Below are 26,325 nucleotides of genomic sequence, written 5' to 3' on the forward strand. Positions count from 1 at the left end.
AGACCAACATGATCAATGAACACGAGCTGTCGTCACAGCACGCTCTACAAACTGGAAAGTCCTGAGCATAGATATAGAAACCTAGATCAGCTGATCAGGTATGCCATTTAGGCTACCTGAATCGATTTTTGCACAGGGTTCGGGGGCCAACGGTCATGCGCGTCTTTTACTCCGACAGTCCGTGGTAACTTTAGAAATTATTTTTCAGAGGCTAACAGAAAGAGGGAAAGAGGGAGTGTGTAAATAATTCTAAAATAGAGAAAATAGTGGATCTACAAACTTTCAATTGGGATGCGAACCTTGAAAGTGATTAATACATTAATGGTTGCAACACTTGCACTTGCATACAATACAATGCGTATCTATTATAATTTATAGCAATAGTATATGATTGCATGAAATCAGATTAATCTGCAAAAACTATTCCGAATCCGGGACAATATAAAATAATAGATTTTTTGAATGTAAAGACTAGGGCCCTAGGGGGTGGCCAAACCCTGACGCCCCCAAATGACGCCCCTGTGGTATTTCGGCAGACGGCAACCAACCAATACGTCTATGCTCTATCTATGTGGTCGTGCAGTCGTGCCTTGTCTTCAGATCAGCGTGAGCGCGCATGTCAGGTCCGCTGCGGAGCTGCGCTGCTGTCTCTCTGTCTCTCGCACCAATAATCCTGCATGGCCGCGCTGCTAGTGTTGACGAAGATCGGGATGACGCCGGACGAGACATTTGTTTTTTATACGTGCACCTGAATGACGGGAGCACGGGGCGAAATCGCACCAGAAACGAACGGGTCGGGGGGAAATTTTATCCGCAACCCCGCTGCTGCCTGCCGCCGGGGGCGAGGATTGGAAGACAACGCTACTACTGATGGGATTCCCAGCAGCAGCAGTTGCTAGATGGAGAAACCGAGAGGGTGGACTCGTTCATTGTTGTAAATAATTAAATATCCATCTGCTGCTAAACGGAAAGAAAATGCATCTCCATCAGGTGCTGACGGGAGCCGTGAACCCCGGGGACTGCTGCTACTCGGTGGGCAGCGTCAATGACATCCCGTTCACGGTGAGTAGTGTACAGTAGGCTACAGTACGGTGACACCGAGCAACCATCACTGACTAGCAGGCTATACTACTACAGCCTGTGTCTGATTAGCCAGCCTGTAGCTACACGGTATTATTTTTGCTGGATCTGCCCACAGCTTTGCTAGCTATGCTAACACACACTGGCTAAAACCAGAGTTAGATGGCTCTGGCTAAAACTAGCTGTGTGTGTGTGTGTGTGTGTGTGTGTGTGTGTGTGTGTGTGTGCGCGCGCGCGTGCATGTTGGGAGAGAGGGATCCAAATGGTGAGTCACGTACGGTCTACACACACGCACATCACACCTTCCATTCATTCACTCTCATACCACCCGACCACACTGTGTGGGACTGGGGACATCAGTTTGTACTTTGACGTATTTGAATTGAAAATACGTCTTTTTCTTTTCTTTTTTTTGGCCGAGTGACACGACTGTCACGCGACGAGGTTTAAATTACGAGTTACGACATAATAACAATTGCTCAAGGTTATTCCCTTTGGCCAGGATGCGTGTTTGCTTTACTCCAAGACAGTGAGCCACTCTAATGACCTTTAGCAGCATCCCAGAATGTTACTGCGAGGGGAATCCCTCTGCGTGCCGTAGACAGACATAATAACATCAGGGGGGAAACACACACGCCAACATTTTTTGTGCAGAGAACCCCAATAACTCTGCATTGGCAAAAACGTCCGCAACAATTCCAGGGGAAGGAAGGGGCTTTCTGTTTTAACAGAATGGAGAGCTAGCTAACATTTGGCGTCATTCCGCTTCATGGATCATTAGCGCTCCTGTCTGCACACAGTGCACAGCATCAGCTGTGCAGGCTGTGACGTAGAGAGCCATACATGGATACATGAGCTCCATTGGCTGGATGACAGCGTCTTGATGTAAAAAAACATCATTTATTTACCTAAAATGTGGTGTCATTTTCTGATAAATGTTATATAGTATATAGGCTACTCATGCATGTGTTATTAATGTATAGGAGCCACATTATTAGTTGATTCTTACAATATTCACCAATCACTATGTTGTTTTCCTTGTCTAGATTCTCTAGAAATCATTTGTGTGAATCAATCAACTTTAGCGTTAACAGATACCAGGTCATTATTGATCTGGCATTCTATCGTTTCAATGTATGGATATTGAAGTTGCTATGTCTTGTAGTGTCTTGTTGTTTTCTGAACTTGACAGGACTGAGAGGACCCAGACAGTCAATATTACATTTCATTCTAAATTCTTCCCATTTATCGGGCAGCCCAAGCGTAGCATTACACATTGTGGGACATTTAAGGTCCCTGCACACAGAGCGTGTTTTTCGGATTTTTAGCGGCGTCGGTTTTCCGAAAAACGCGTCCAGTGTGCAACCACCTTTTAGGGTGGTAAACACTGCAAAGAAGAATATCAGGGAAGGCACGTCACCTTCTGTGGTATAGGAGCTGCCAGTACCACTGAAGTTCAGAGCCCATGGTAGATTCTGGGACCGTTTTGGCACTGCTGATTCAAAAGGTACAGTGCAGTGGTGGGGAAAGTACTCAAATTCTTTACTTAAAGAACAACTTTAGTTTTTTTCAACCAAGGTTCATGTTTTAGGCTGTTATTAGAGAAAGTAAAAGATTGTTGCTTTCTTGCTTTCGACCCCAAGAAATTACACCTGGCCACCAAAGATCACGGGAACTGTTGAATGTGTCAAACTGACATATTGAGTGAGCCTACGACACACAGTGTAGCTTCCCCCCAGTAGGCTACCTTCACATTCAGTAGATCCTGTGATCTATTGTGACCAGATGTAATTTCTTGGGGTCTAGTATTATCAAAATCTACTGAAAGTACCAAAAGTAAAAGTACTCATTATACAGAATGCCCCATTTAAAAAGTTCAAATGTATAATGTTTTGAAAATAACAGACCTACAAGCTTTCATATTTTCTAATGGCCGAAATGTATATGGCTGAAGTGGGTTACGGTATATATGTTTTATATTAATAATCAAAATCTACAAAGTAACTCAAGTTTTAAATGTAGTGAGATTAAAAGTACAATATTTGGATCTGAGATGTAGTGAAGTAAAAGTACTGAAATACTCAAGTAAAGTACAAATGCCTCAAAATTGTACTTAAGTAAATGTCCTTAGTTACTTTCCACCACTGGTACAATTTAATCCACTTACTATTCAATATCCCAAAGGGTTAAAGCTTGTGCCAGCTACTAAGCAGTGTATACTTCATGATTGATAGTCTTAAGCCCATAAAGACAACTATTGGTTAACTCTCTTGTCTTAATGACTCTGTCCAACATGATGTCTGCAATATAGTTTACAGTGACGTAAGCATCTATAGAGCGCCCCCTTTCATGACGACGCCAGGCCCAGGAAATAGTTCCCAATGCATTTTTCCCATAAACATTTCAAAACGTATTTATTTAAAGACCTTATAAGCGTCGTACAAAGCCAACTCTTGTCGTGACAAATCATGACAACAAACACAATATTTTGGACCAAACAAATAATTACAAAGAAGAAAAACAACAAAAAAAACCTGCCGTTTTCTTCTTCTTTCTAATTATTTGTTCAGCCCGAAAAATTGTGTTTGTTGTCATGATTTGTCACGACAAGAGTTGGAAGATGTTGATGTTGCCTGGGATATGATTGGTGTAATTTTTTTAGTTAAGAGCTCCGATGACTGGCTCCGATACTGGTGTTACTTCGGACTTCATATTCCACATCCTGCTGATTTCAATCTCCAGGTCTTTGTATTTGGACAGCTTCTCTGTGACTTTCACTGAGGTGTTTCTTTCAGACGGTATTGACATGTCTATGAGCATACATCTCTTTTCTTTTCGGTGTCAGGCCTGTTGGCTTTTATCTCTCTGTCAGTGTGGATGGGCATGTCCCAGAGGATGGTGAGTCTGACATCATTATTCTCAGACTCTTTTCGGTTGATATTCATACCATTTCGTGGATGTCTTGATGATGTAATTCCTGCAGATCTTCCTGTGCAGGTATGATGCTGGCTTGTTGTGCCGCCCTCTAGTCTCTATGTACTCAGTCTTCGCCAGTTCCGGGCAGCCTGAGACAATGTTTATTTACTATTATTATTATTACCCTTATTATTACCATTATGATTATTATTATTATTATGATAGTTGACAAATGCCTAAAATTGCAACCGTGACAGTCTGTGACTTTTGTGTAGACTTTAATTTAGGCCTATATTGTCGTCATCACATGTCCACTTTGTCCAGAGTATGATGTTGTGCTTTGTGGTATAACTACTGCACAGCACAATTCTTTCATAATGCCGTGAGCTTGATGGATTGCTGCCAAATCTGAGCTGTTTTGCAGAGAAGAGGATTTCATTGTCATTTTCTGGAGTGGAGTCATCCTTCCTGGAAACAAAACAAAAACATTTGACAAATAAACTTGTCTGCTCAATAACAAGACAGTGTTAGCTGTGGAGCTAACGCCTCGAAGGTTGCCACACAGATTCCATATGCTGAGGTTTTAAAAAAACATCTTTATCCCACATTGCAGCACTTTTCTTCACCCAGTGTCAATTATCTAATGCAATCCTGGACGCTACATTTCCTCTGTCAACCTGAGGAGTCCAAGCTGCTTTTTTTCACCTGACAGGGGGGAGTTTCCCCGGTTGGATGAATGGATGTAGCACATGGAAGGAACACGTTATTCCAACCAGTTCCTTTCCCCTCCATCAGGCGCCCCAGCTGGCCAGGGGGAGACAGTATAGAGACCAGGATTACTGCATGTTTTTTGTGAGGGTACTTAAAAAATGTTTAAATATAGCAGATGTACAAGCTTGCAGCATGGCAGGAACTGACACCCTGTGAGCTTTTAGATCTGCTATTTGTAAATGGGAAATAGGAATAGAAAAATATAAAGTGACACGGTCATGGATGCTTTCCCAGTTTGAATAGGTTAAAGAGCAGTAGGATGCTATGTCCAATGCCATACCAAGTCTCAGGTAGCGTGCGCGCCTACACCCACACACACACACACACACACACACACACACACACCTGATTTACCCTACTCTCAGCATTTCATCCTCCTGGATGACCATTTATGAGTCACTACTTACAAGAGCTGATATGGTATGACCATATGCACAAAGGACAAGTGTTTTGACTATACAATAGGTAAACTACCGGTATAGAAACTCAGCACAGACTGCTGCTTTGCAACTTTCTCTACACCATTTGAAACCTGTTTAATTTCAGTTTGAGGCGTCTCTGTCGGGCTAGGGTGAAGATGAAAGCATTCCACAACATTGTAGCAGCTGGGGCGATGGAACATGTAGACGTGATTACATTAGGCCTGGGAATTGGTGACATCTGAGGGCAGGGAATGAAAGCAGAAGTGATCCCTCTCTCACTTCCTCTGTTATTTTCCCTTGCCATGGCACATTGTACTCAGTTTATTTTTTGCATTGTCCTGCTTTAGAGCTGGGATGAAGTCCAGTCTAGTACATCTTGTCTGAAAATCCAGCCCCCTTCCCAACCTCAGCATGTTCTCAATTATTAAGTTCCTGCCGACTCGTTCCTATCAATAATACAGCAATCTTCTCTCGATGAGCAGGCTGTCGTCTTTAAATGAGCAGACGTGAAGTTTGCAGGGTATGTGGAAAAACTTGGAAAAACAGGGTTGTAATTGTTGAATGAACAAATCTATCCAAGAGTGGAAGGGAAATAAGGTAATGAATCGGTAAGTAACACAGTAAGGGACAGGGTTGTGAAATCTGAAATCAAATCAACAGTATAGTGCTGAAATGTATCTGACATACTAGAAACATGGATGGTAGTATGATGCTGCATTGCTGCCCACAATGACAATTATGAGTATACTTACTTTATTTATATTAGTCCGGCAGCCGGGGTTGTGGGGTGGGAAATTTGGTGTAAATATTGTCTATATACGTACATTCACTTGCTGACCAGCTGTCGGTATTTAGCAATATTCTTTATAGGGGTTATATGTAACTATACCATTGTCATCCTATATAAGGCAAAAATGTCATTATGCTTTAAGTAGCATGTGACATGTCAAACTAGGGGGTTTTCATGATTCTGAATCCATTCCAAGCATTACTTTTGCACAAAAAACACTCCTTGGGCTAAAAACAGCCATTGCAATGTCCTATGGCTATGGCCGTTTTCAGCCCAAGGAGTGTGCAAAACTAGAAATGAAACTTGAAATGGATTCAGAATCATGAAAACCCCCTAGTTTGACATGTCACATGCTACATAAAGCATAATTAAATTTTGAAAATCTTGCCATATATAGGATGTTAATGGTATGGTCACATATAAACCCCTATGCCGACAGCCGGTCAGCAAGTGGATTAATGAATGTATGTATATAGACAATATTTTAGGCCAATAAAGACTAGTGTATATACCAAATGTCCCACTTTAAACAAAAGAAGCCTGTCAGACTTTTATGACTGGGAGCAGATACTACTGCTATGAGAATAATACGCAAAATGTGCATCAGTACAGTAGGGGGGAAATTGCAGCTGCTTTGCCTTGCAAAGTAAAAAATCACACCCGTGTGAACTGAGTGGTGTAAGGTCTTATATAGCCTGATCAGCTGTGGTCTGACGTAATGTCTGACGTAATGAAATCACACCCGGGTGAACTGGGTGACCTTAGCAACCATGCTCATTTTTTGAGCACAGACAGACAGACTAACAAAGCCAGTTGTAGGAGTGGTTTACACCACTCAAAAATATGTCTCAGAAACAAATGGAATTATAAACAGGATTCTAGAGGAAATGTTAGTCGATAGGGTGTGCACATGGGGTGTCACATGGTTTGTCATGGAAAATATGCAGCAAGTGATAACATTACACAGATTCAAATAGATTTTAATTCTATTTTATTTGTTGCTTTTACTAATAATGTTATCCTTTTCTATTCTCTCCCCTGGCCCCCACACATGTAAAGCGTCTTTGGGTACTTTGAGCGCTATATAAATCCCAGATATTATTATTTGTATTGTTGTTGTGTGTGGCTGTGACAAGAAATGCACACATGTAAATTGATTCTTACAGTCAAGTGTGTGCAATGCATCAGTTACAGTATGCACACTGTGTCAATGTTTACCAGGAAGAAAGACAGATGATCGCAATAGCCATCTGTTCCATAGTACCTTATTACAATGAATGAATCACTCAGCATCTGTCTGTGTCATCATCCCATCTTTACAGGTTGTTTGTCACCTGAGTGGTGCACTTTGATGAAACCAGTCAGTGTGGCTAGCAGGGTCAAAATTATAGGCTGCCTGGCTGACTGAAAGAAACCCTGGCCACCTCACACACACAGAAAACAAGCAAGCGAAGTGATGTTAGATTATCCTCTTCAGGTCACACATGTTCACCAGCTTGCATTCAAGGTACCAGCATTAATAATTAGGCTAACCTCGCTGAGGTAGTATAGTAGAGACTCAATCACATCCAAACTATAGCGTGTGATACTCTTCTCTTGGTGTATATGTCTGTGGTGGTGATGGTGGTGGTGGTTGGGGGAGGAGGTGCCTAGACTGTGCGTGACGGTGACTGCTTTTACGTCCAGCCGTAATATGAGGGAGAAACTGCCGCAGTAATAGTAAAGCCAGGACTGCATGTCTTTATCTCACACACGTGTCGTGTACCCACACACACACACCATTGTCTATAATATATATTTTCTTTCTTGTGTGGAGTGGACACGATGCATGTTGTGCATGCATAGGCCATAGACACCTTGATCATTCCCTTAGCCATGGTTGTCTCAGACAAGTATTCCTGTCATGTTGTGTGACATGTGGTGGTGGTTGTTTTTCTTTTGTTTTTTCAGCCTCCTCCCATTCTCCTGAATAATGAAAGACAGGAGCTGTCATCCTGACTGTACCATGGCATAAAGTGCCAGCAATCCAGTCTATATTGCTGGCACTGTTGTGCACATGGCGCTGTATTGGTTCACTGGTAATCTTGTTGCCCAAATCCAATGGGGATGTGAGCTTGGTTCGTTAATTCTGCACAGTATTAATGAAGCTTGTTTTTGGATGGGGCAGTCTCATATATCATGGGACCTGATATATGATTATGAAGTTGGTTGTTTACAAACTACAATACTGCTATGCTAGTAAGTTTCACTGTCACCCTGAGATGATATTACACAGTAGTAAAATCTGTGAAATGTTACACCGTGCCATTTTGGTACATTCTTACAGCTAATGCTATGCTTGTTTTGCTGGCTTTCATTGGTTTCAGTGCACACTCTTTCTGTTCAGAATAACCCTAACCCATGCACACAATCTTTCTGGGTTCAATTGTGTTTGGCTACAGTGATTGAAGGATTGTGACTATCAAATTGGTTACCAACCAATCAGCTGCCACATATTCCAAAAAATAGTGCGTTAATCAACTCGCTGTGATTCTCCAGTTAAAAAATGTGGCAAACATTTGCCACATTTTGCAACATATCTAGGCTTTGCAAAGCCTAGATATTCATCAGTAAGAGTGTTGACAATGCATTGTACGTATTAATAATAATTGCATGGGGGTTTTCATGGGCTATCAATGCTGATTGTGAGATTATTATGGCTCAGTGGAGATACTTAAATTTTTTTCCCACTGTGGCTCAATTTAATCTAGTTTGTCTTTCTTATGTCTGTGTTGTGTATGTTCCAGGCCTATGGCTCAGGCTGTGATATCGTGATCCTGGCCAGCGATTTCGAGTGCGTTCAGATTATTCCTGGAGCTCAGAATGGAAACATACAGGTGGGCTGCGTGGAGTGCTCCCACCAGCTTGGCAGGGTATGTCTTGCGCACACACGCGCACACACACACACACACACACACACGATTCCCCTGAAAAATGTAGCTGTGTCTTTTCTCCTGTAATTATTTCAAGCCTAGTGCTTTCTACTCTTTGCAACTTTGCTCTCCTGAACCCACTCCCATCCTATGGGGATGACTGTGCAGTACCACTCATGGGGTGAGCAATGTGATGATGAACTCAGCTCTTTATTTTTAGATCGCCGCGTCCTATGGGAACACAGTCTGCATCTTTGAGCCGATCGCTACAAACCCAAACAAACGCCACAAGGTGAGCACAAACAGTGCACATGTGTGTGAATGTATGCTACTCTTTATCTTTGGCTTTTTTCTTGTCACCAACATGTTTTTGTGTTTATTTTGTATGATTATTAAAACACTGATGGTTGCGGTTGTTTAATGCTATGTAGTATTCTGAAATACCTACATGAATTTATTTATATTAATATATATATATATATATATATATATATTTTGCAAAGTAAACTTGCAAATAGCAGCACCATTAGCATGTTTGGAGACTGACATGCACTGACATGCTCACTGCATGTCAGTGCACTACATATGATGTGCCAGAAGATTAGCTGAATCTGCAGCTGCACGTGAATAACCAGGCTGTGTATTGAAGGTGTATATTTTGTAAGTCTTATTTGCATGGCATGGCCGTGTCTGTGTACTGTACATGCTGACCTGCTCTTATATCCTGTCACTAACAGCAGCTTAACTACCAGTGGCAAAAAACAGGACAGTTCTTCCTCGATGCAATCACCTACAACTTGGCCTGGGACCCGCAAGGTAGGCCCACATAACACACCGTGTCTCTCCGGGTGACTAACCGAATCCCACTCTACACATGCCCACTCTCACCATTCCTCTGTGTCTTTGGGGCTGTTCTGCTTTTACGTGTGTCCTTGTATTGCTGCCAGGCAGAAACCTTGTATGTACAATTTTATTTTGCAGGGAATTGTGTGTGTGTGGGGGGGGGATAATCAGACAGAATTTTTCCAAAAAAACGTATTGAGATTCGTTGAGAACTTGCTTTTTTTTGCTACTTTTGCACAACACTTTTCTACGACAAAGAAAGGCATTAATATTTACGAACAAAGCATAAAAGAAGTTGCAATATGGACATATGGAATATGAGAGCTGCACAAAACGTGCATGTAACTCTGTGTACGTTAATACTGAACATGATGGGATGTCATGTGACCAATGTGCTCGGTGGTCTGCAGGGAACCGTATCCTAGCAGCAACTGAACGCCTCCAGCTGTGGGCTCCTCCGCCGGCAGACACTTTGATAGAGGAAGAGGATGGACAGATTAATGATGACAAGCCCCACCCTGTCCTCAATGACTGGAAGTGTGTCTGGCAATGCAAGTAAGTCACCCTAAGTCTCTTTGTATATCTTTTTGTATATTTCTTTTTTATTACACAGCCATACCTACCAGCAGTACATATGTACTGCAAATGAGAAGCATGGGCATCACCACATGAAAGTACACTATATTTGTTTAGCACATTTGTGTACGTTAGAGCAGAGGTTCCCAACCACCGGTACGCGGACCGGTGCCGGTCCGCGGGACATGTGCCACTGGTACGCGAGGAGCGAATCCCCAAGTTTTTCCGCCGTATAAAAAAAATCCATTTGAAAGCAAGAGGACAAACACCAAACCGGAGTACTATAGTGACAGCGGATTTGCCGTTGCAATAACTACGTTTTCTAGGAGGTCCACAAATTACAAAACGCATACCTACCTGTACATACATTTAGACAAAAATATTTAACAGACAATTCAAACTCGCAAAAAACAAAACGTACAACAATAACAGCAATACACACATAAATGGATCATTGCTGTTCTGTTATAATGATGATTTTGTCAAAACATGAACAGGTCATCTCAATGTGAGAGGACTGGACTGTTTTAAACAATTGAAAAGATGTTATTGACCACATTTGAATAGGTAGATTGTTCCAGTCAGAGGGAGCTTTAAACCTAAATGGTTTTTTGGCGGCTGATTTAGCTACTTTTGGTAAAAAAAAATCTCACATAATGTCTTGCATAATCAGTTGATCTTTAGAAGTGAAAGGTACCACAAATGGTTTCAGATACTGTGGAAAATTTTAATAATGCATTTAAAAATGAACTGCAACCTTTGCTGCTGTCTTCTTAATATGCGAGAAGGCAAGTTGAGATTTTTGTACATGGTGCAGTGATGAGTCATATAGTATGTTGTATCCACAGTCGTGTTCTATGGGAACCCTTGATCTGTAGCTGGGGATCCACAATCACGCCCCCACGATCACGATCTGCAGCTGGAGAGTCTGTGATCACAGTCCATGGAAGGCTGTGAAATGGGAAGCACAGAAACTCTGCAGAATGTTGAGTTAGTGACAAGCCTTAACCCATTTAGACCTGACGTCGAAATAAAAAAATGTCTTCTGAAAGAATATATATTCAAAGATTTCCACGAAAGCATTTTCACGATTTTTCAAAAATAGCAGACCTACAAGCTCGTAGCACGCCACTCGGTGGTGCGCTATGAGCTTGTAGATCTGCTATTTTTCAATAGCTAAAGTATATCATAATGCTTAGTTAAAACACCAAAAGGGGTTCCCGTCCAGAATGGGTAATGTTTCGTGAATTCATACAGATGCATTGCATCTGTATGAATTGGACATGCATACATGCATTGAACATGAACCCAAATCGAACCCAGATGACATGCATTGATGGCACATGAACCCACACAAATTGAGAGAGTAGCGATCGACAGGGAAAGAATCAGGGAGGAGAGAGGGTGGAGTTGGGATGGAGGAGAAGGGAGGGTGGAGAAAGCGGGGGGTGGGGGGAGAGCCATTCTTTTGTATTAAGATGTAGGCAGTCAATTCTCAAACAATAACCCCCGCTGTCTGTGACCCGTTGACCTGTTGTAGAGTACGGTATATAGTGGAGGTTGTCTCATCATGTTGGTCAACAGCTGTGGCTTTATGGCCAGAGACAGGCTGCCACTAATGGTCATCCACTGTGTTCTGTATCTGATCCGTCATCTAGTGACAGCACTATTCTATAGTGACAGCATCATTCTTCCTCCCTCTTTGTAATGGTCAAAAGAAAGCTCTCCTGAGATACATTTAGGGAGTTCTTAGGCCTAGCAAGACATAAGGCTCTGTTGTGATGTAATATCTTCATCAAATGTTTCTTATGCCTCCACCTCCACTGTTTTTTCCACAACAGATGTCACCACTCTCTCCATGAATGGCTCCAGCACGGTGTCTGTTACAGATTCCTTTGAAAATGCTCATTGATAACTGACATACAAACACTTTCATTCAAATAATGGTACCACTTCTGGTTCCGCACTGGAGCTTGTAGATTGTAGATCTGCTATTTTTTTTTTATCTTGAAAATGTGGCGCAAATCTTTGTATATCTTTCAGAGCAAACGTTTTTAACTAAAATCTTTGCTTCTGGGTGGTCCCTGGAACAACATATTTTCAGATGGGAGTCTGCGCCCAAATACAGATAATTCTGGGGGTCCTTGAAATGAAAAAGGTTGATATAGAAACATAGGTATTTCAGAAAACGGTTATGATTTTTTTTTATTGTGACGTCAGGCCTAAATGGTTTAAAGGAGAATTCCATGCTAGAAGGCTTTCTTACCTTTATTTGTAGTTGTTACGTCCCCACCAAAGACGTCCAGGTGTTATTTTGTGCAAAAGTGCATTATTGGCTATTTCCCCTAATATAAGCCCTAACCTTAACCCATGTCTAACCAATGACTAGTCTAAACTAAGTATGCACCCCCTCAATGGGGGTTGGGTTTTTGTGCTAATACATTTATTTTATTTCCATCAAAATAAGTAGTAAAGTGTGCCGCATCTGATACTGTTTACATTATGAAGAGAGGATATATATATATTAAAAAAAAGATTTTTGACACCCAAATGCCCCATTCAATTCATTGAGGGCTTATGGTAGGGGAAATAACACCTGGACCTCTTTGGTGGGTACTTAACAACTACAAATAAAGGTAAGAAAGTCTTCTAGCATGGAATTCTCCTTTAAGAGGCGAAGCTTCCTTGCTGTCTGTGTCTGGGGAATTTACACTGACCATCTCACTTTGTAATGTGCAGGCCAGACCGAAGTCCAGTGTATTGCAGTGCATTTTACAGTCTTAACTTAACGATCACTGACCCAGCCAGCCAGCTTTTTCATTGTTATTTTGTTCATAAACCCTGCAGGCTAGCTTGGTGTTATATCTGATCTCCCATATATAGTGTTCTCACACACAAACGCATGTCAGCGCTCTGCCTATTTGAAATGCACTTGTTCTGACTTGTTTTCACATCTTACTTCTTATCTTATTTCTTATTTGTCAAGCCTGTTTTGAACACACGACTCTCCGTTATTCAATACCTGTTGTCCCTGTTGTCAGAGTAGTGCAGTGCCACCCGTTATAGTACTGGATCCCATCGGTAATATCATTTCATATCGATGACATCAGAGATCTCCATATGGGCATAAAAGGGACACAGTCCCATAGACAAATACAGAGAGTTTCAGATTTATAGATATTTCTGGATTCCTGGACAACTGCTGATTCCGGTAACTTACTTTCGACACTGCTCTCCCTGGGGTTAGGCTCAAATGCCTAGTTTGAAGTCGATCAGTCGGACAGTTCTTGAGATATGCAGGCGACACACAGATGCACAGAGATGTATTGCATTCATTGATAAAGAGATATTGAATTACATTTGAATACACTGACAACCCTTTCAATATGAGATAATGCAAACTCAGCTGAATCGAAATGTAGGCCTACATGCAAATGTGTGTGTGTGTGTGTGTGTGTGTGTGTGTGTGTGTGTGTGTGTGTGTGTGTGTGTGTGTGTGTGTGTGTGTGTGTGTGTGTGTGTGTGTGTGTGTGTGTGTGTGTGTGTGTGTGTGTGTGTGTGTGTGTGTGTGTGTGTGTGTGTGTGTGTGTGTGTGTGTGTGTGTGTCGCTTTCCTGGGAGAAGTGAATACAACTGATCTCAGTGTTTCTTGGTTTCTCACAGGACCGCGGCATCTGTTCACATTGCCAAGTGGTCTCCTGATGGGGAGTATTTTGCGACTGTTGGGAAGGTACACAATGCAACACATACCAAGACAAAACATCCCTGTGTGCACAGTCTATTTATATGGTGCCTACGGTAATCAGCTGCGGGTGTTCCTGTGTGTAATAATTGTACGTCCGCCCACAGGATGACTGCCTACTCAAAGTTTGGTATCCCACCACGGGCTGGCGCTCTGCTGTGGTTGTCCAGGACCCGTCCGATAAGAAAGGCCCTCTTGTTCACTTCTCATTCGTCTACCTGGCCCACCCTCGCTCTATCACTGGCATGTCCTGGAGGAAGACCAGCAAGTACATGCCCAAGTAAGGGTACACATGCATACACACAAACAGCCCTGACGGGCATGGTGATGGTCCATTCAAGGCCAACTTATTGTACCTGCCTGTTTGCTTTCTGACACATTTGCATCTTCTGCCGTGCCATCCCAGGGGATCGGTGTGCAACGTGTTGCTGACCTCCTGTGAGGATGGTGTGTGTCGGCTGTGGTCGGAGACCGTCCTGCCAGAGGACAGTATCCTTGGGGGACAGATTGCTGAGAATACGCACTCCTTCAGCTCCAGTCTGCCCGGCAATAAGGACAAGATCCAGCATGCACTGGAGGTACAGTATGCACCCATCACAGTAATGGATGAATAGATCTCACAAACGGGGATATAACGTATGTCTTTCCTTTCCCGCACTAGTCGATCCACCACTTGAAGCATCTGCGTCGGGGCAGGCGACGGTCCTCTGCTCTTGCAGCACACGCGGACATGCTGCCCTCCCAGATGGGCACACAGGACATGCACACACACCGCCATATCACACACCATGCCAATGCCCTGTGTCACTTCCACATCTCAGCCAGTATCAACCCCAACACAGGTAGGATGCTGTTTTTCTTTTTTTTGCATCTAGAGGGAAATCATCTGTTCGCAATTGCCGCCCAAATCCGATATTTGGCCAGTCCCGATTGGAATCACACATTTGTTTTTATCAAGTCTGAACAGCAAAAAAGCTTTTTGAACATCTGTCTCACACTAGACATTCGGACATTGAAGCCTTTATATTTTGACGTACAATGGTGTTGCTCACAGAAAGTAGCCCATCTACAAGCTCGCAGTGCATCAAGATGCAATGCGTTGTGAGCTTTTAGATCTGCTGTTTTCAGCGAGCAACACATCATACGACAGTTTATTTACGCAGTACTTCTGCCTATGTTGGTGCATCGCTACCACAGCAACCAAAGCAGATTGCAGGTTGATGTCTGGATAAACAAATCCATTCTGATCACTTGCGAAATGATTGTGGACAGTATGTCCTAAAGATCAGATTTGAGAAACAAATTGGATTTGCCTGCAGTCAGAACAAAACCTTAATGCCCATGGATCTTTCATTGAGTTGTTTCGATGACTGGTGGATATTTTAGTGACCTTTACTCTTTTTTTTTTTTTTAATCTTTGCTATCCTGCCCTCTTCTCATCGTCTCTCCAACAGACATCCCATCAGTGCTGGCTGACTCTGCCGTGTTCAACCCAGAGGATGGCTCTGGAGGCGGAGGCTTCGTGGTACACTGGCTGAACAACAAGGACCTCAGCTTCACCTCCTCCATGGACCTCTTCATGTTGCAGCTTCGCAAGTACTCCGAACAGCAGCTGGACCAAACCACTGAGGACCCCTTGGATCCCGAGGGCTCCCCCATGAAGTGTGAATTTGGTATGACCCAGAACGAGGCTTTTACTGTACACGGGTCTTCACAAAAAGTCGGATCTGTTCCGAAAAGGAGCTATAGCAAATGAGCCACAAGTCTAATGTAGGCCTAACCATCGTTTTAGTACCAGTTCTGTGAAGACCTCTACTGTACACATTCACAAAAGAACCCCCCAAAAACATGAAATTCTGTATCATGATCCAGGCTGTATTAAAGCCTACAATATAAGCAATGGTGAAAGAGAGAGATTATGGGACTACATAGTCTCATCAACGAGTTTGAAGTTCAATGTTGAATTGGGTGATAAAAAGGAAATTCTAAGAAATGATGGTGATGTCGACAGCGACAAGTCTCATGATGTTTGCTGATACGAAATATCACTGTTAAGACATTTAAGTCACCCGCATCCGTTTTACTTTGATTTTCTAGACATGGACGAGATGTCCGACAAGGCCTCCTCTGAGCACGGTGAGGAGGGGGAACCAGGGGAGCAAGGGAGCACTAAGGCCTCGTCCCCTGGCTCCAGCTCCAGCATGCCCCTGCCCTCTATGCTGCTGGACAGGAAGATGGAGACAATGACTCTGGAGTGGAATCGGAGCCCTGACATGCTGTTCACCATCCACCCCTCCGACGGCTCCTTCTTGGTTTGGCATGTCAAGTACCTGGACGAGTTCATCCAGGGCATCTTCAGACAAGTGCAGGTAAGTGTAAGCTGGGGAAATATGAATACACACACCTCATGCTGTTTTACAGTACTATCATGGCTGTTGCAGCTGGTGTAGCAAAGCTTTTTTTGGTGGGGTTATAACAATTAATCCTCTCGGTCTCTCTTCTTCTTCTTCCCAGGTGTCATTCTCATCTCGTATTCCGGTAGCGTTTCCTACGGGTGATGCCAACTCACTGAGTAAAAACATCCTAATGTACGCCTGTACTTTCACTGAAGGGGAAAGTGCCGTGGTGGGGGAGCAGGGGAGGAGGGCCGCCAACCGCATCTCTCGCTCTGCCTCCTCGGCTGGCCTGGGATTGCCCTCCATGGGCCCCTCGCTCACCCTCAGCCCTGGAATTGGCCCTGCCGTCATGATGGTCTCCAAACACGTTGATGGATCACTCAACCAGGTGAGAAGAACTATTTACTTGCCTCGTAAAAATATTATTAACACTTCTGATGATAAAGATGTCTATAGACGTCTTATCAAATAAAACCGTAGGAGGCCTAGGACGTCTGTACATGTTTTAAGGCATTTTATATTGATTAATGTAGGCCCAGACCCTAAGCTACATCTGGCTAGCTCTGTAATGCTAGCGCAATGTGCATGAGCCATGACCCGAAAATCAAATGGCTGCGCCCATTGACTCGACTTGTCTGTTTACCTTTTTCATATGCTTAGATCTCGGAATCTAATCCCAGATTCCGATTCTAATCAAAACGAGCGTTGTTTACGGCCACGTTGGTGGCTTTAACTTTCGGTCCACGGACCTGGGGTAATTTTAGCCTCAAGCAAATTCGCTCAGAATGGAAGGCACGGCAGAGACTACAATAATTAATTCATTAATAGCTGGCTACATAAGTGCTAACAATCAATTACATATTACTGAAAGTTCATGCACAGTACATGTACAGTATGCACATTCATAATGACATCTTCCTTGACTCTGTCTACAGTGGGCAGTGACCTTCGCTGAGCGCTCGGCCTTCTCCAATGTTCTTACCGTGTCTCACAAGTTTCGCTACTGCGGCCACCGGTTCCACTTAAACGACCAGGCGTGCCACACGGTTCTGCCGCTGTTGCTTACCTCCTCCCACCACAACGCCCTGCTCACTCCGCCCTCCGCTCCCAGCAGCTTGGATGGGGAGCATAGCCTTTCCCTGACCCCGCCCAGAGGACTGCCCAGGTATTGGAGGAGGGGATTCAGGAGGGGGTGCAGGCATTTGTTCCGACATACCAGTCATTAGTCCGACACCCTACTCAAACACTAACCTAACCCTAACCGCACTCGGACGCCACATGTGATTTGTAACACGCAGCACGGGTGATTTGTAACTGGCAACGCATGCCGGGAGCCACTGGTGATTTGTAACCGGCCACGGGTGATTTGTAACCCGCAGCACGGGTGATTTTTAACCCACAACGCATGTCGGACTTGCACCGGTAATTTTTAACCAGACTTTTGTGTCAGACTTTTGGTATGTCGGATAAACGTCTGCACCCCATTCAAGCCAAACTTTATTTATACGTCACGTTTTGCACATAAGCTATACTGTGTACTTTACATCAAGTGTAAGAGACGTTACAATAATCAGTGAGTGGATGACCGTGTTGCCCAGTAGAGGAGATGTGAGCTCTGTACTCGTATATTTCCAGGAAGCAGCTTCGTAATGCAGCTACAAGGACCTTCCATGACCCAAACGCCATCTACAGTGAGCTGATCCTGTGGAGGGTCGACCACATCGGACCCCTGTCCTGCACTGGAGGGGTCTCAGAGCTGGCCCGCATCAACTCCCTGCACACCTCTGCCTTCAGCAATGTAGCCTGGCTGCCCACACTGGTGCCCAGCTCCGTGCTTGGTCAGTACTCGGTACACCTACACACACACACACAAATATGCACAGTGTCTGCATTGATGAATGTAATGTTTAACTTCCTTTCTGTTTAAGTTATGGCGCTGCTGTGCAAACAGGTTCTTGTTAAAAGTTAACTATTGTCAATATATTGAATGCTGAGTCATACTGAGGCATTCAAGGTTATCTACCTACCTAATCTTTGCAAGAACATTATTTTAACATCAGGACACTGCAGTGACCTTTTCTTCCTGAAGACTACCTGTAATTCGAAAATGATGAATATAAAAGCACATGATCTATATATACAGTAATATATAAAATACACTTTTACAGGGCATATACTTTTATTTCAATGTATTTGTATAAGCTACATGCCCCCGCCCCCCCACCCCCGCCCAAAAAAAATATTTGGGTTAGTTATTGTACGATGTTGTGATAAATCAATCTGCAAATTACATGGAGCCCGTTTGTGTTATTTAGGAACCTACTGTAACAGCGCCAGTGCCTGCTTTGTGGCATCAGATGGTAAAAACCTGCGCCTGTACCAAGCTGTGGTTGACGCCCGGAAACTACTTGATGAGCTGTCAGATCCTGAGACATCTGTGAGTGCACACAAGACAAACAAACTAAAAGTACACTTAAAGGACCATACCAGTCTAATTTGAAATACCTACATACATAATTGGGGTGTGTGTGTGCGTTTGTGTGTGTAGAAACTGGTGGGAGAGGTCTTCAACATTGTGAGTCAACAGTCCACTGCCAGACCAGGATGCATCATCGAGCTGGATGTCATCACCAACCAGGTAGGGCTGGACAGTTAACCGAAAATATATAGCTCTATCTATCTATCTATCTATCTATCTATCTAATCTATCTAATCTATCTATCTGGGGATGGCAATGAAGGACCGGAAAGTCTGGCGTGGCATTGTGAAATCCATGATCTCGACTGTGGTCGAAAAATGATGATGATGAAGTAAACCTGTTGTATTGTGTTTGCTTTGTGGTTCCAGTGTGGCTCCAACACCCAGCTGCTGCATGTGTTCCAGGAGGACTTCATCCTGGGTTATAAGCCTCAGGAAGAAGCAGAGCTGTACTTCCCTTCCACCGAGGGTAGCACACACTTAACTATTACAGTCAATTCCTCCGTGACCCTTACGGGTACAGTTTGGTTGCATCTTTACTGGGGTTTACTTTCTGCTCTCTGTAGATGGTTTCAAATGGACAATAGCAGTGAACATTCAACACATATGAACCTCCATTCTGTTTCCTGGATACCAAAAATTGTTGGTCAGCTGTTAAGTTAGCTAGCTAGCTATAGTTAATTGTGTTGAGGGATTCTTTCTCCCTGATCTGTCTGTCTTTGGCTAACACTATTATGCTAAACTGGTTGGTGATAGCTAAGGCGCGCCTCCTGGGCTCTCCTCGGTGACGCGCAAGAGTGAGACGTCATCGAAAAACTCCCTCCTCTGTTTAGCTGATGAAAACGAAAATCTTAAAACGTTCATAACTCGCGATCTAAATCATCTCGTCTTTTTATGAAAAAATATCCTGTGTTAGACGGCGCTCCGCGGTCCAGTCGCTAGTCTCGATAGATTTATTCTTGTCTCCCGTTGTTGTCGATCGACTCTAGAGTGGTGTGGCTATTGTTAGCTGCTACACACACATCATCAACTTCCGCCGGTCCGTCCGGAAAAGGTGTCCGTGTTTATAAATCGACTGGGCGCATGAATGTAATGGATTAAATAGTTCCGGGCAATGAAAGTGTTAATCTGCATGCTATCTAATGGACTGGTAAGCGAAAGGTTAACAAATTAGGCGTTTGTTGCATTTTCAGAAACATCCTTATGTTTAAGGATTCTTTCAGGATTGTACAAGCAATTGTGAGTCTGAATGTTTTTGCTCTCCTCCAGACTACATCCCTCCCCCATTCTCTGAGAAGTTCTTCCTGGTTGTGATAGAGAAGGATCTCAACAAGAACTCTGTCCTACAGATGTGGCACCTCCATCTCAAGTCTGTCCATGCCTGCATGGGTGAGTGGAGAATATAATTATGCATTCATATTATTATTATTATTTAAATCACGTGTTCTTAACAGATCATTGTGAGCACTAATGCAAATGGTTGGATGTTTTTTTAAGTTTGAGATTCTGTTGAACTAACTAACTCTGTCCCCTTGTTTTCATTTCAGATGAGCCGAGTCCAGACTACGGCTTCCAGAGCCAGCTCATGGTACCCAATCAGGCACTGAACGCTGACTCCTCCCCAGATACCTCCCCCAGCACCCCATTGCCCCGATCGACTTCCACAGCCAACCTGCAGTCAGCCAGCAAGCTGATCCTCAGCTCCAAGCTTGTGTACAGCAAGAGGCTCGATCTGCCCCACGGAGTGGAGGTCACCCGGGCCACTCCCTCTGCAGGTAGGAATAGGCATACACTGTGTGCTATATTTTGGGTTGTCAATATGTAATCATTACTATTGACTATTGTCATTTGGCATGATCACATTGACACACCTATATCTAACATATTCATTCTTTAGCTCTAGTTGTATTGCTTTACACTTACATCTGTAACCAACCTTTGTTTTTATTTTTGAGGGGCGCTAGTCCCTCCTATATTCAGCTAGTGGTGTAGATTTTCGTCTTACACAAACATTACATTCCCATTGACAATGAATGGACAATTTTAAGTATAGTGTCTGAGCAAATCGGCTTAGTGTCTATTTTTGTCCTACACAAAATAGTGCTCCTATGATTATTTGTGTTTTTATCTCCGACTTGTGTTTCGTGTACTCTTATTTGTGTCTCTTTGATATTTTCTGTAAAGCACTTTGAGATCCAATCCAACTGTATTATAGAACACATTTAAAAACAGCAGAGTTGACCAGTGTACCAATTTAAACCTAATACAGATGATTTGTAACCTTTAGGTGGCGGCAGGATTTGCTTAGGATTTATTTCCCCAATATCAATTGCATACAATTTAGGCATGTACTGTACCTTATCCAGAACCACTTACAAAGTGAAAGGTCAGAATGAGTAGAGTAATGAGTAAACATTTGCTAATCCTATCTCCTTTCCCCCCTCTCATCTCCTATATTATAGGACACCTGAGTTCCTCCTCCATCTACCCGGTGTGTCTGGCACCTTACCTGATTGTCACCACCTGCTCGGACTCCCGCGTACGCTTTTGGCGCTGTGCCGTGGATGGTGATGAGGTGGAGGAGGGCAGAGAGGACGGGCGGACGTACCACTGGGAACCCTGGGCCCTGCTTAACGAGGAGGAGGACAACAACAGTGCGGTGTGTGTGTCGGGACGTCCCGTAGCGGTGTCCTGCTCCTACACCGGCCGGCTGGCGGTGGCCTTCAAACAGCCATGGCAGGCACAGGTTGGCTATAGCTTCTGGATTCATTTCCATGCAGTACAGATGGATTTCTTTGTTATTCCCTCGACCCGATATTTCATTGGAGTTGACTCCCAATTTGATTTATCGGATCAAGGGTTGAAGTGAGCCGGTATGTTTCTATATATCCCTTTCTTAATTCATTCCATTCCGTCCTCCTGTGCCAGGTTTCTAGAGGGGACTTCTCCATGCACGTGTCCATCTATGAGTGTGAGTCTACTGGCGGTTCTGAGTGGGTGTTGGAGCAGACCCTCCACTTGGATGACTTCACCAGACCCTCCTCCACTCTGGATCCCACAGTCAGCGTTGACTCCAACCTGTTTGTCTACAGCAGGTCAGTACACAAAACACTAACATTGGTTGTTGCGGATATCAAAGGGTTGATGTCATGATTTTACAACTAATCTCTCCGTCTTCATCTCAGATCTGACTTGTACATGAGCAGAGACCACAGTTCTCCCAACATCAAGCACTATGTCCACTTGGACTGGCTGTCCAAGGAAGACGGCTCTCACATCCTGACCGTGGGCATCGGATCCAACATCCTCATGTACGGCCGCATCTCTGGCATGGTCAACGAGCAGACCAGCAGCAAGGAAGGTGTGGCGGTCATCACCCTGCCTCTAGGGGGCAGCATCAAACAAGGCATTCGCTCGCGGTGGATCCTGCTCAGGTCCGTGGACCTGGTGTCCTCGGTGGACGGCACGCCATCGTTGCCCGTCTCCCTGTCCTGGGTGCGGGACGGCATCCTGGTGGTGGGCATGGACTGCGAGATGCATGTGTACGCCCAGTGGCGCCAGGACAGAAAGCCTGGTGAAGGAGATGACGCCAGTCTGTCTTCTGGGGACAACATCGTCGGCCAGACCGTAGCCTCCTCTGCATTTGAAGGAAGAGCCCGGTCTAAGAGTGTGTTCGAAGGGAGCGCCGGGGTGGACGAGGCTCTTCGTGCCCCAGCAGGACTGCAGGATGGGGGGCTCTTTGAGGCGGCTCACTCCCTATCACCCACTCTCCCCCAGTACCATCCCACACAGCTGCTGGAGCTCATGGACCTGGGCAAGGTTCGCCGCGCCAAGGTACGTCTGCTTCAGTTCTGTTTCTCTCAGGGGGCACGGTGGCTCACAGCTGGTGTGCTGTCGCCTCACAGCTAGAAGGTCCTGAGTTCGATTCCCACTTGGGACGCGGTGGGCGATGGTGGCGCGTTCTCTCCTCCGCGTCATCAGTGCCCATACCCGAGGCAGGTTTGGCGAAAGGGCCTTTCTGTGTGGAGTTTGCATGTTCTCCCCGTGTCCTATAGGGTAGGTACCCTCACAAAAACATGTGTGTAATCCTGGTCTCTAAACTACCTCCCCCTGGCCAGCGGGGGCGCCTGATGGAGGGGAAAGGACATGTTAGAATAACGTGTTCCTTCCACGTGCTACGCCCAGCCAGGGAACCCCCCCCCTGTCAGGTGAAAAGAAGCAGCTTGGACTCCTCATGCATAAAAGGAAGCAAGAGGTCAGTCCACTGCCCCCGCCCTCAGGTTGGCAGAGGCAGATTACATTAGAATAGATAATTGACACTGGGTGAAAAAATGGGTTGCAAAATCGTGGGATAAAATTTTAAAGCAAAAAAAAAAAAAGTTCTGTTTCTCTCAATTAAACATTCCCAAAAAGCTAACGCAAATTAATTGTTTATTCTTAGTTAAGAAATTATAAACCGATAATAATAATCACATCTTTTGCTTTTCTCACGTGCATCTACCAAGGCTATCTTGTCGCACCTGGTCAAGTGCATTGCCGGGGAGGTTGCTGTGGTGAGAGATGTGGAGGCGGGTGAGGGTGGATCCAGGAGACACTTGTCCAGGACCATCAGTGTGACTGGCAGCACGGCCAAAGACACCATTGTGGCAGGCCGCGACGGTGGCAGGGACTACACAGAGATCAAATCCATCCCTCCCCTGCCCCTCTACGCCCTGCTGTCCGCTGATCTGGACACCTCCTACAAGGGACCGGAGGAAGCTGCCAAGGGGGCTGAGGTTGACGGGGTGCAGAAGAACACAGAGGACCAATATAATGACCTCTTCCAGGTAGGTAGAACCCAGAATTTAGACTAGAGCATAACGTGGATTAGAATTTGACTATGTCGAAGAGTCCACAGTAAAAATACAACCTACTACATATAATACAATGGAAGACAGTAGACATTAGAATTATTTCATACAGAAGGATGGTCTTCCTGCTTTCTTTGTCGCACCTCCAACGGTGCCATGGTGGACTATGCATGGCAGGGGCGTCCTCTTCCCTGAGCCAAGCCTAAGCCTGACCGCATACCAGACAGTGTTTAATCCAAAACAATGACAATACAGTAATCCGCACATCCTCCTGTTTTCACATTATGTATCACTGACATTCATTCAACAGTGCACCCCTCCAAATTTCAATATTATTGTTCAGGTGCACACCCAGCACTCACTCAAATAGACAGTTTTATGGTTAAATATCCTCAAAAGTATTCCGGATGTATGCACCAGCGGTGAAGATATAGGCACATTGTTCCACTGTCTATGGTCCTGTCCAAAATTGATGGAGTTTTGGGGGAAGGTCGGGCAGGAAATACAGAAGATTTTGTCAATAAATATTGTACCAGATCCAAAGTTCTTCCTGCTCGTTCTATATCCAGAGGGACACAAGATAAAGCGTAATGAACAAATGTTTATATATATATGTATTTTACAAGCTAAGAGAGTGATAGCATTGACCTGGAAGAGGCCAGACAAACCAAGTATTACACAGTGGTTCAGGGAATTGTCTTTATGTTTACCTTTGGAAAAGATTACATACAAGGACAAACAAGGACAAACAAGAAATGTTTCAGGAGGATGGAGCTGAAGAGGAGTAGTGCTGTTGTTTTTTTGTTTTGTCTTTTTTTTGGTTATTGTTGTTTTGCTTTCTTTATATCAGTAATTGTCTTGTAATGTTCAGTGTTGTTTCTTTGTATATTTGTATTGTCATTTGTGTGGAAAAAGGAAAATAAATACATTGTTGAAAAAATAATATCCTCAAAAGTCCTCAAAACATCTTAATATGCCTGTGTTCTAGGTGCAAGCAGTGACCACAGATGATTTTGTGAGCTTTGCTACTGAGAAAACGGAGAAGAAATCACGGTTCATCAACCTCTCCCAGTATGGCCCTACTTACTTTGGACCAGAACATGCACAGGTATGGACGCAGTTCAGTCAAGGGCTTCATTCTGGCTGCATCCCAATGTACCCACAAAGAATGTCCTGTCCTAACCTATCATTGTTTTCTAAACCTCAATGAAATATGTCAATGAATTTGAACAAAGAAAACTGTGGTGCTAAAAGAACAGACGAAACATGAGTCTACATAATCATCAATGTGGGCGTCTTGTGACTGATGTGTGTGTGGACTTCAAAAAGTGCATTTTTTGATGACCGACATTCTTCTGACATACAGTACATTAGATAGGTTACAGCCAGGTAAAGAAAGAGTACATTACATGTGCTTGTCTGTCCATCACGTATTCCTAACCTCTCTCTCCATCCACACACACACACACACGCACACACACACACACACACGGGTGCAGAGGAAAGAAAAAAAAGATCAGCATTCCTTCCATGTCATTTTATGTTGGCTATTGGAATGTGGCAATTCCACTTAAAAGAGTACTTACCAGAATTGAAAGATAATAAGATTCCCATGCCCACATTGAAAGATAATACGATTCCCATTGTCTCTGTTCAGGTGTTGTCCAGTCACCTGATGCACTCTAGCCTTCCAGGGTTGACCAGACTGGAGCAGATGTTCCTGGTGGCCCTGGCTGATACTGTGGCAACCACCAGCGCCGAGGTCACTAGCTCAACTGACCAGCAGTACTCAGGTGAGCATGGGCTAATTGTGCCTGCGTCCGTCCGTCCGTCCATCCGACTGACCGACCGACCGGTGCCCGTTGGGCACTGGTCTACTTGGAACAATGCAAGTTGAAAATGCATGCCCCAGCCTGTTATTATGTCTGTGTCCCTTTTATGGCCATGTATGGAGTCTATGCAGATTAAGGTTGGGCGATATAGCAAAATCTTCCCATCGCCCATCGTCTGGCCAAAACTCGCCGATAGACGATATATTCGTGCAATGTGATTACAGTTTACAGCGGGTCGCGAGTCGAAAAAAAAGACCGATCCACGCGGGCACTGCACTCCCTGTTGGGGTGTGGAACGCGTGTGTCAAATTTGAAGTTGGTGGGCCGAACGAATACACACAGAGACTTGGTGCATTTACAGATAGATTATCTAGCGTAGTAGCGATATCTATAAACCTAGAGAGAGAGAGATATCAATCATTTTATAGTGATCATAATCTGTGTTTTGATACATGCTTGCCCATCTCTGAGGCAACGACCAATCTCGAATGAACAGTTTTGTACCCCGACTCAGCTCGGCTTAAGGGAGAATGGTCAATCGCTTTGTACTGGTACGTTTAACAACTTTTTGATCTGTAATCATAGTTGATGCAGACACTTGGCAGTAGAAAACATTTAGCCTCCCAAAACTATTTACTGTAGTTCCAACACTGTCTCATTCAACGTGGCAGGCTGTCTGCCTGCTTCGCTGGCTGAGCAGACAGCCGACAGCTGCTCT

The 26,325-nt window shown here is 44.2% G+C and overlaps 1 protein-coding gene across 4 annotated transcripts in view; it reads left to right on the top strand.

The window, feature by feature from the left end:
• The first annotated feature begins 577 nt into the window (after window positions 1-577).
• dmxl2 (Dmx-like 2) overlaps window positions 578-26,325 on the top strand; it is a 52,682-nt gene continuing 26,934 nt past the window's right edge. For all 4 annotated transcript variants that reach the window (XM_079497264.1, XM_079497265.1, XM_079497266.1 and 1 more), the window contains exons 1-25: window positions 578-1,062; window positions 8,766-8,891; window positions 9,112-9,183; window positions 9,629-9,707; window positions 10,145-10,289; window positions 13,973-14,039; window positions 14,159-14,331; window positions 14,458-14,629; window positions 14,713-14,893; window positions 15,506-15,724; window positions 16,149-16,420; window positions 16,566-16,835; window positions 17,383-17,612; window positions 18,083-18,285; window positions 18,763-18,884; window positions 18,996-19,085; window positions 19,295-19,394; window positions 20,195-20,314; window positions 20,473-20,700; window positions 21,388-21,671; window positions 21,854-22,020; window positions 22,111-22,759; window positions 23,431-23,751; window positions 24,764-24,883; window positions 25,433-25,568. In XM_079497264.1, coding sequence (XP_079353390.1) covers window positions 976-1,062; window positions 8,766-8,891; window positions 9,112-9,183; window positions 9,629-9,707; window positions 10,145-10,289; window positions 13,973-14,039; window positions 14,159-14,331; window positions 14,458-14,629; window positions 14,713-14,893; window positions 15,506-15,724; window positions 16,149-16,420; window positions 16,566-16,835; window positions 17,383-17,612; window positions 18,083-18,285; window positions 18,763-18,884; window positions 18,996-19,085; window positions 19,295-19,394; window positions 20,195-20,314; window positions 20,473-20,700; window positions 21,388-21,671; window positions 21,854-22,020; window positions 22,111-22,759; window positions 23,431-23,751; window positions 24,764-24,883; window positions 25,433-25,568 — 4,633 coding nt within the window. In that variant the 5' untranslated portion in view covers window positions 578-975. The remainder of the gene's footprint in view (window positions 1,063-8,765; window positions 8,892-9,111; window positions 9,184-9,628; window positions 9,708-10,144; window positions 10,290-13,972; window positions 14,040-14,158; window positions 14,332-14,457; window positions 14,630-14,712; window positions 14,894-15,505; window positions 15,725-16,148; window positions 16,421-16,565; window positions 16,836-17,382; window positions 17,613-18,082; window positions 18,286-18,762; window positions 18,885-18,995; window positions 19,086-19,294; window positions 19,395-20,194; window positions 20,315-20,472; window positions 20,701-21,387; window positions 21,672-21,853; window positions 22,021-22,110; window positions 22,760-23,430; window positions 23,752-24,763; window positions 24,884-25,432; window positions 25,569-26,325) is intronic.

Source organism: Electrona antarctica (assembly GCF_951216825.1).
Source record: "Electrona antarctica genome assembly, chromosome: 3".
Lineage (NCBI taxonomy): Eukaryota > Metazoa > Chordata > Actinopteri > Myctophiformes > Myctophidae > Electrona > Electrona antarctica.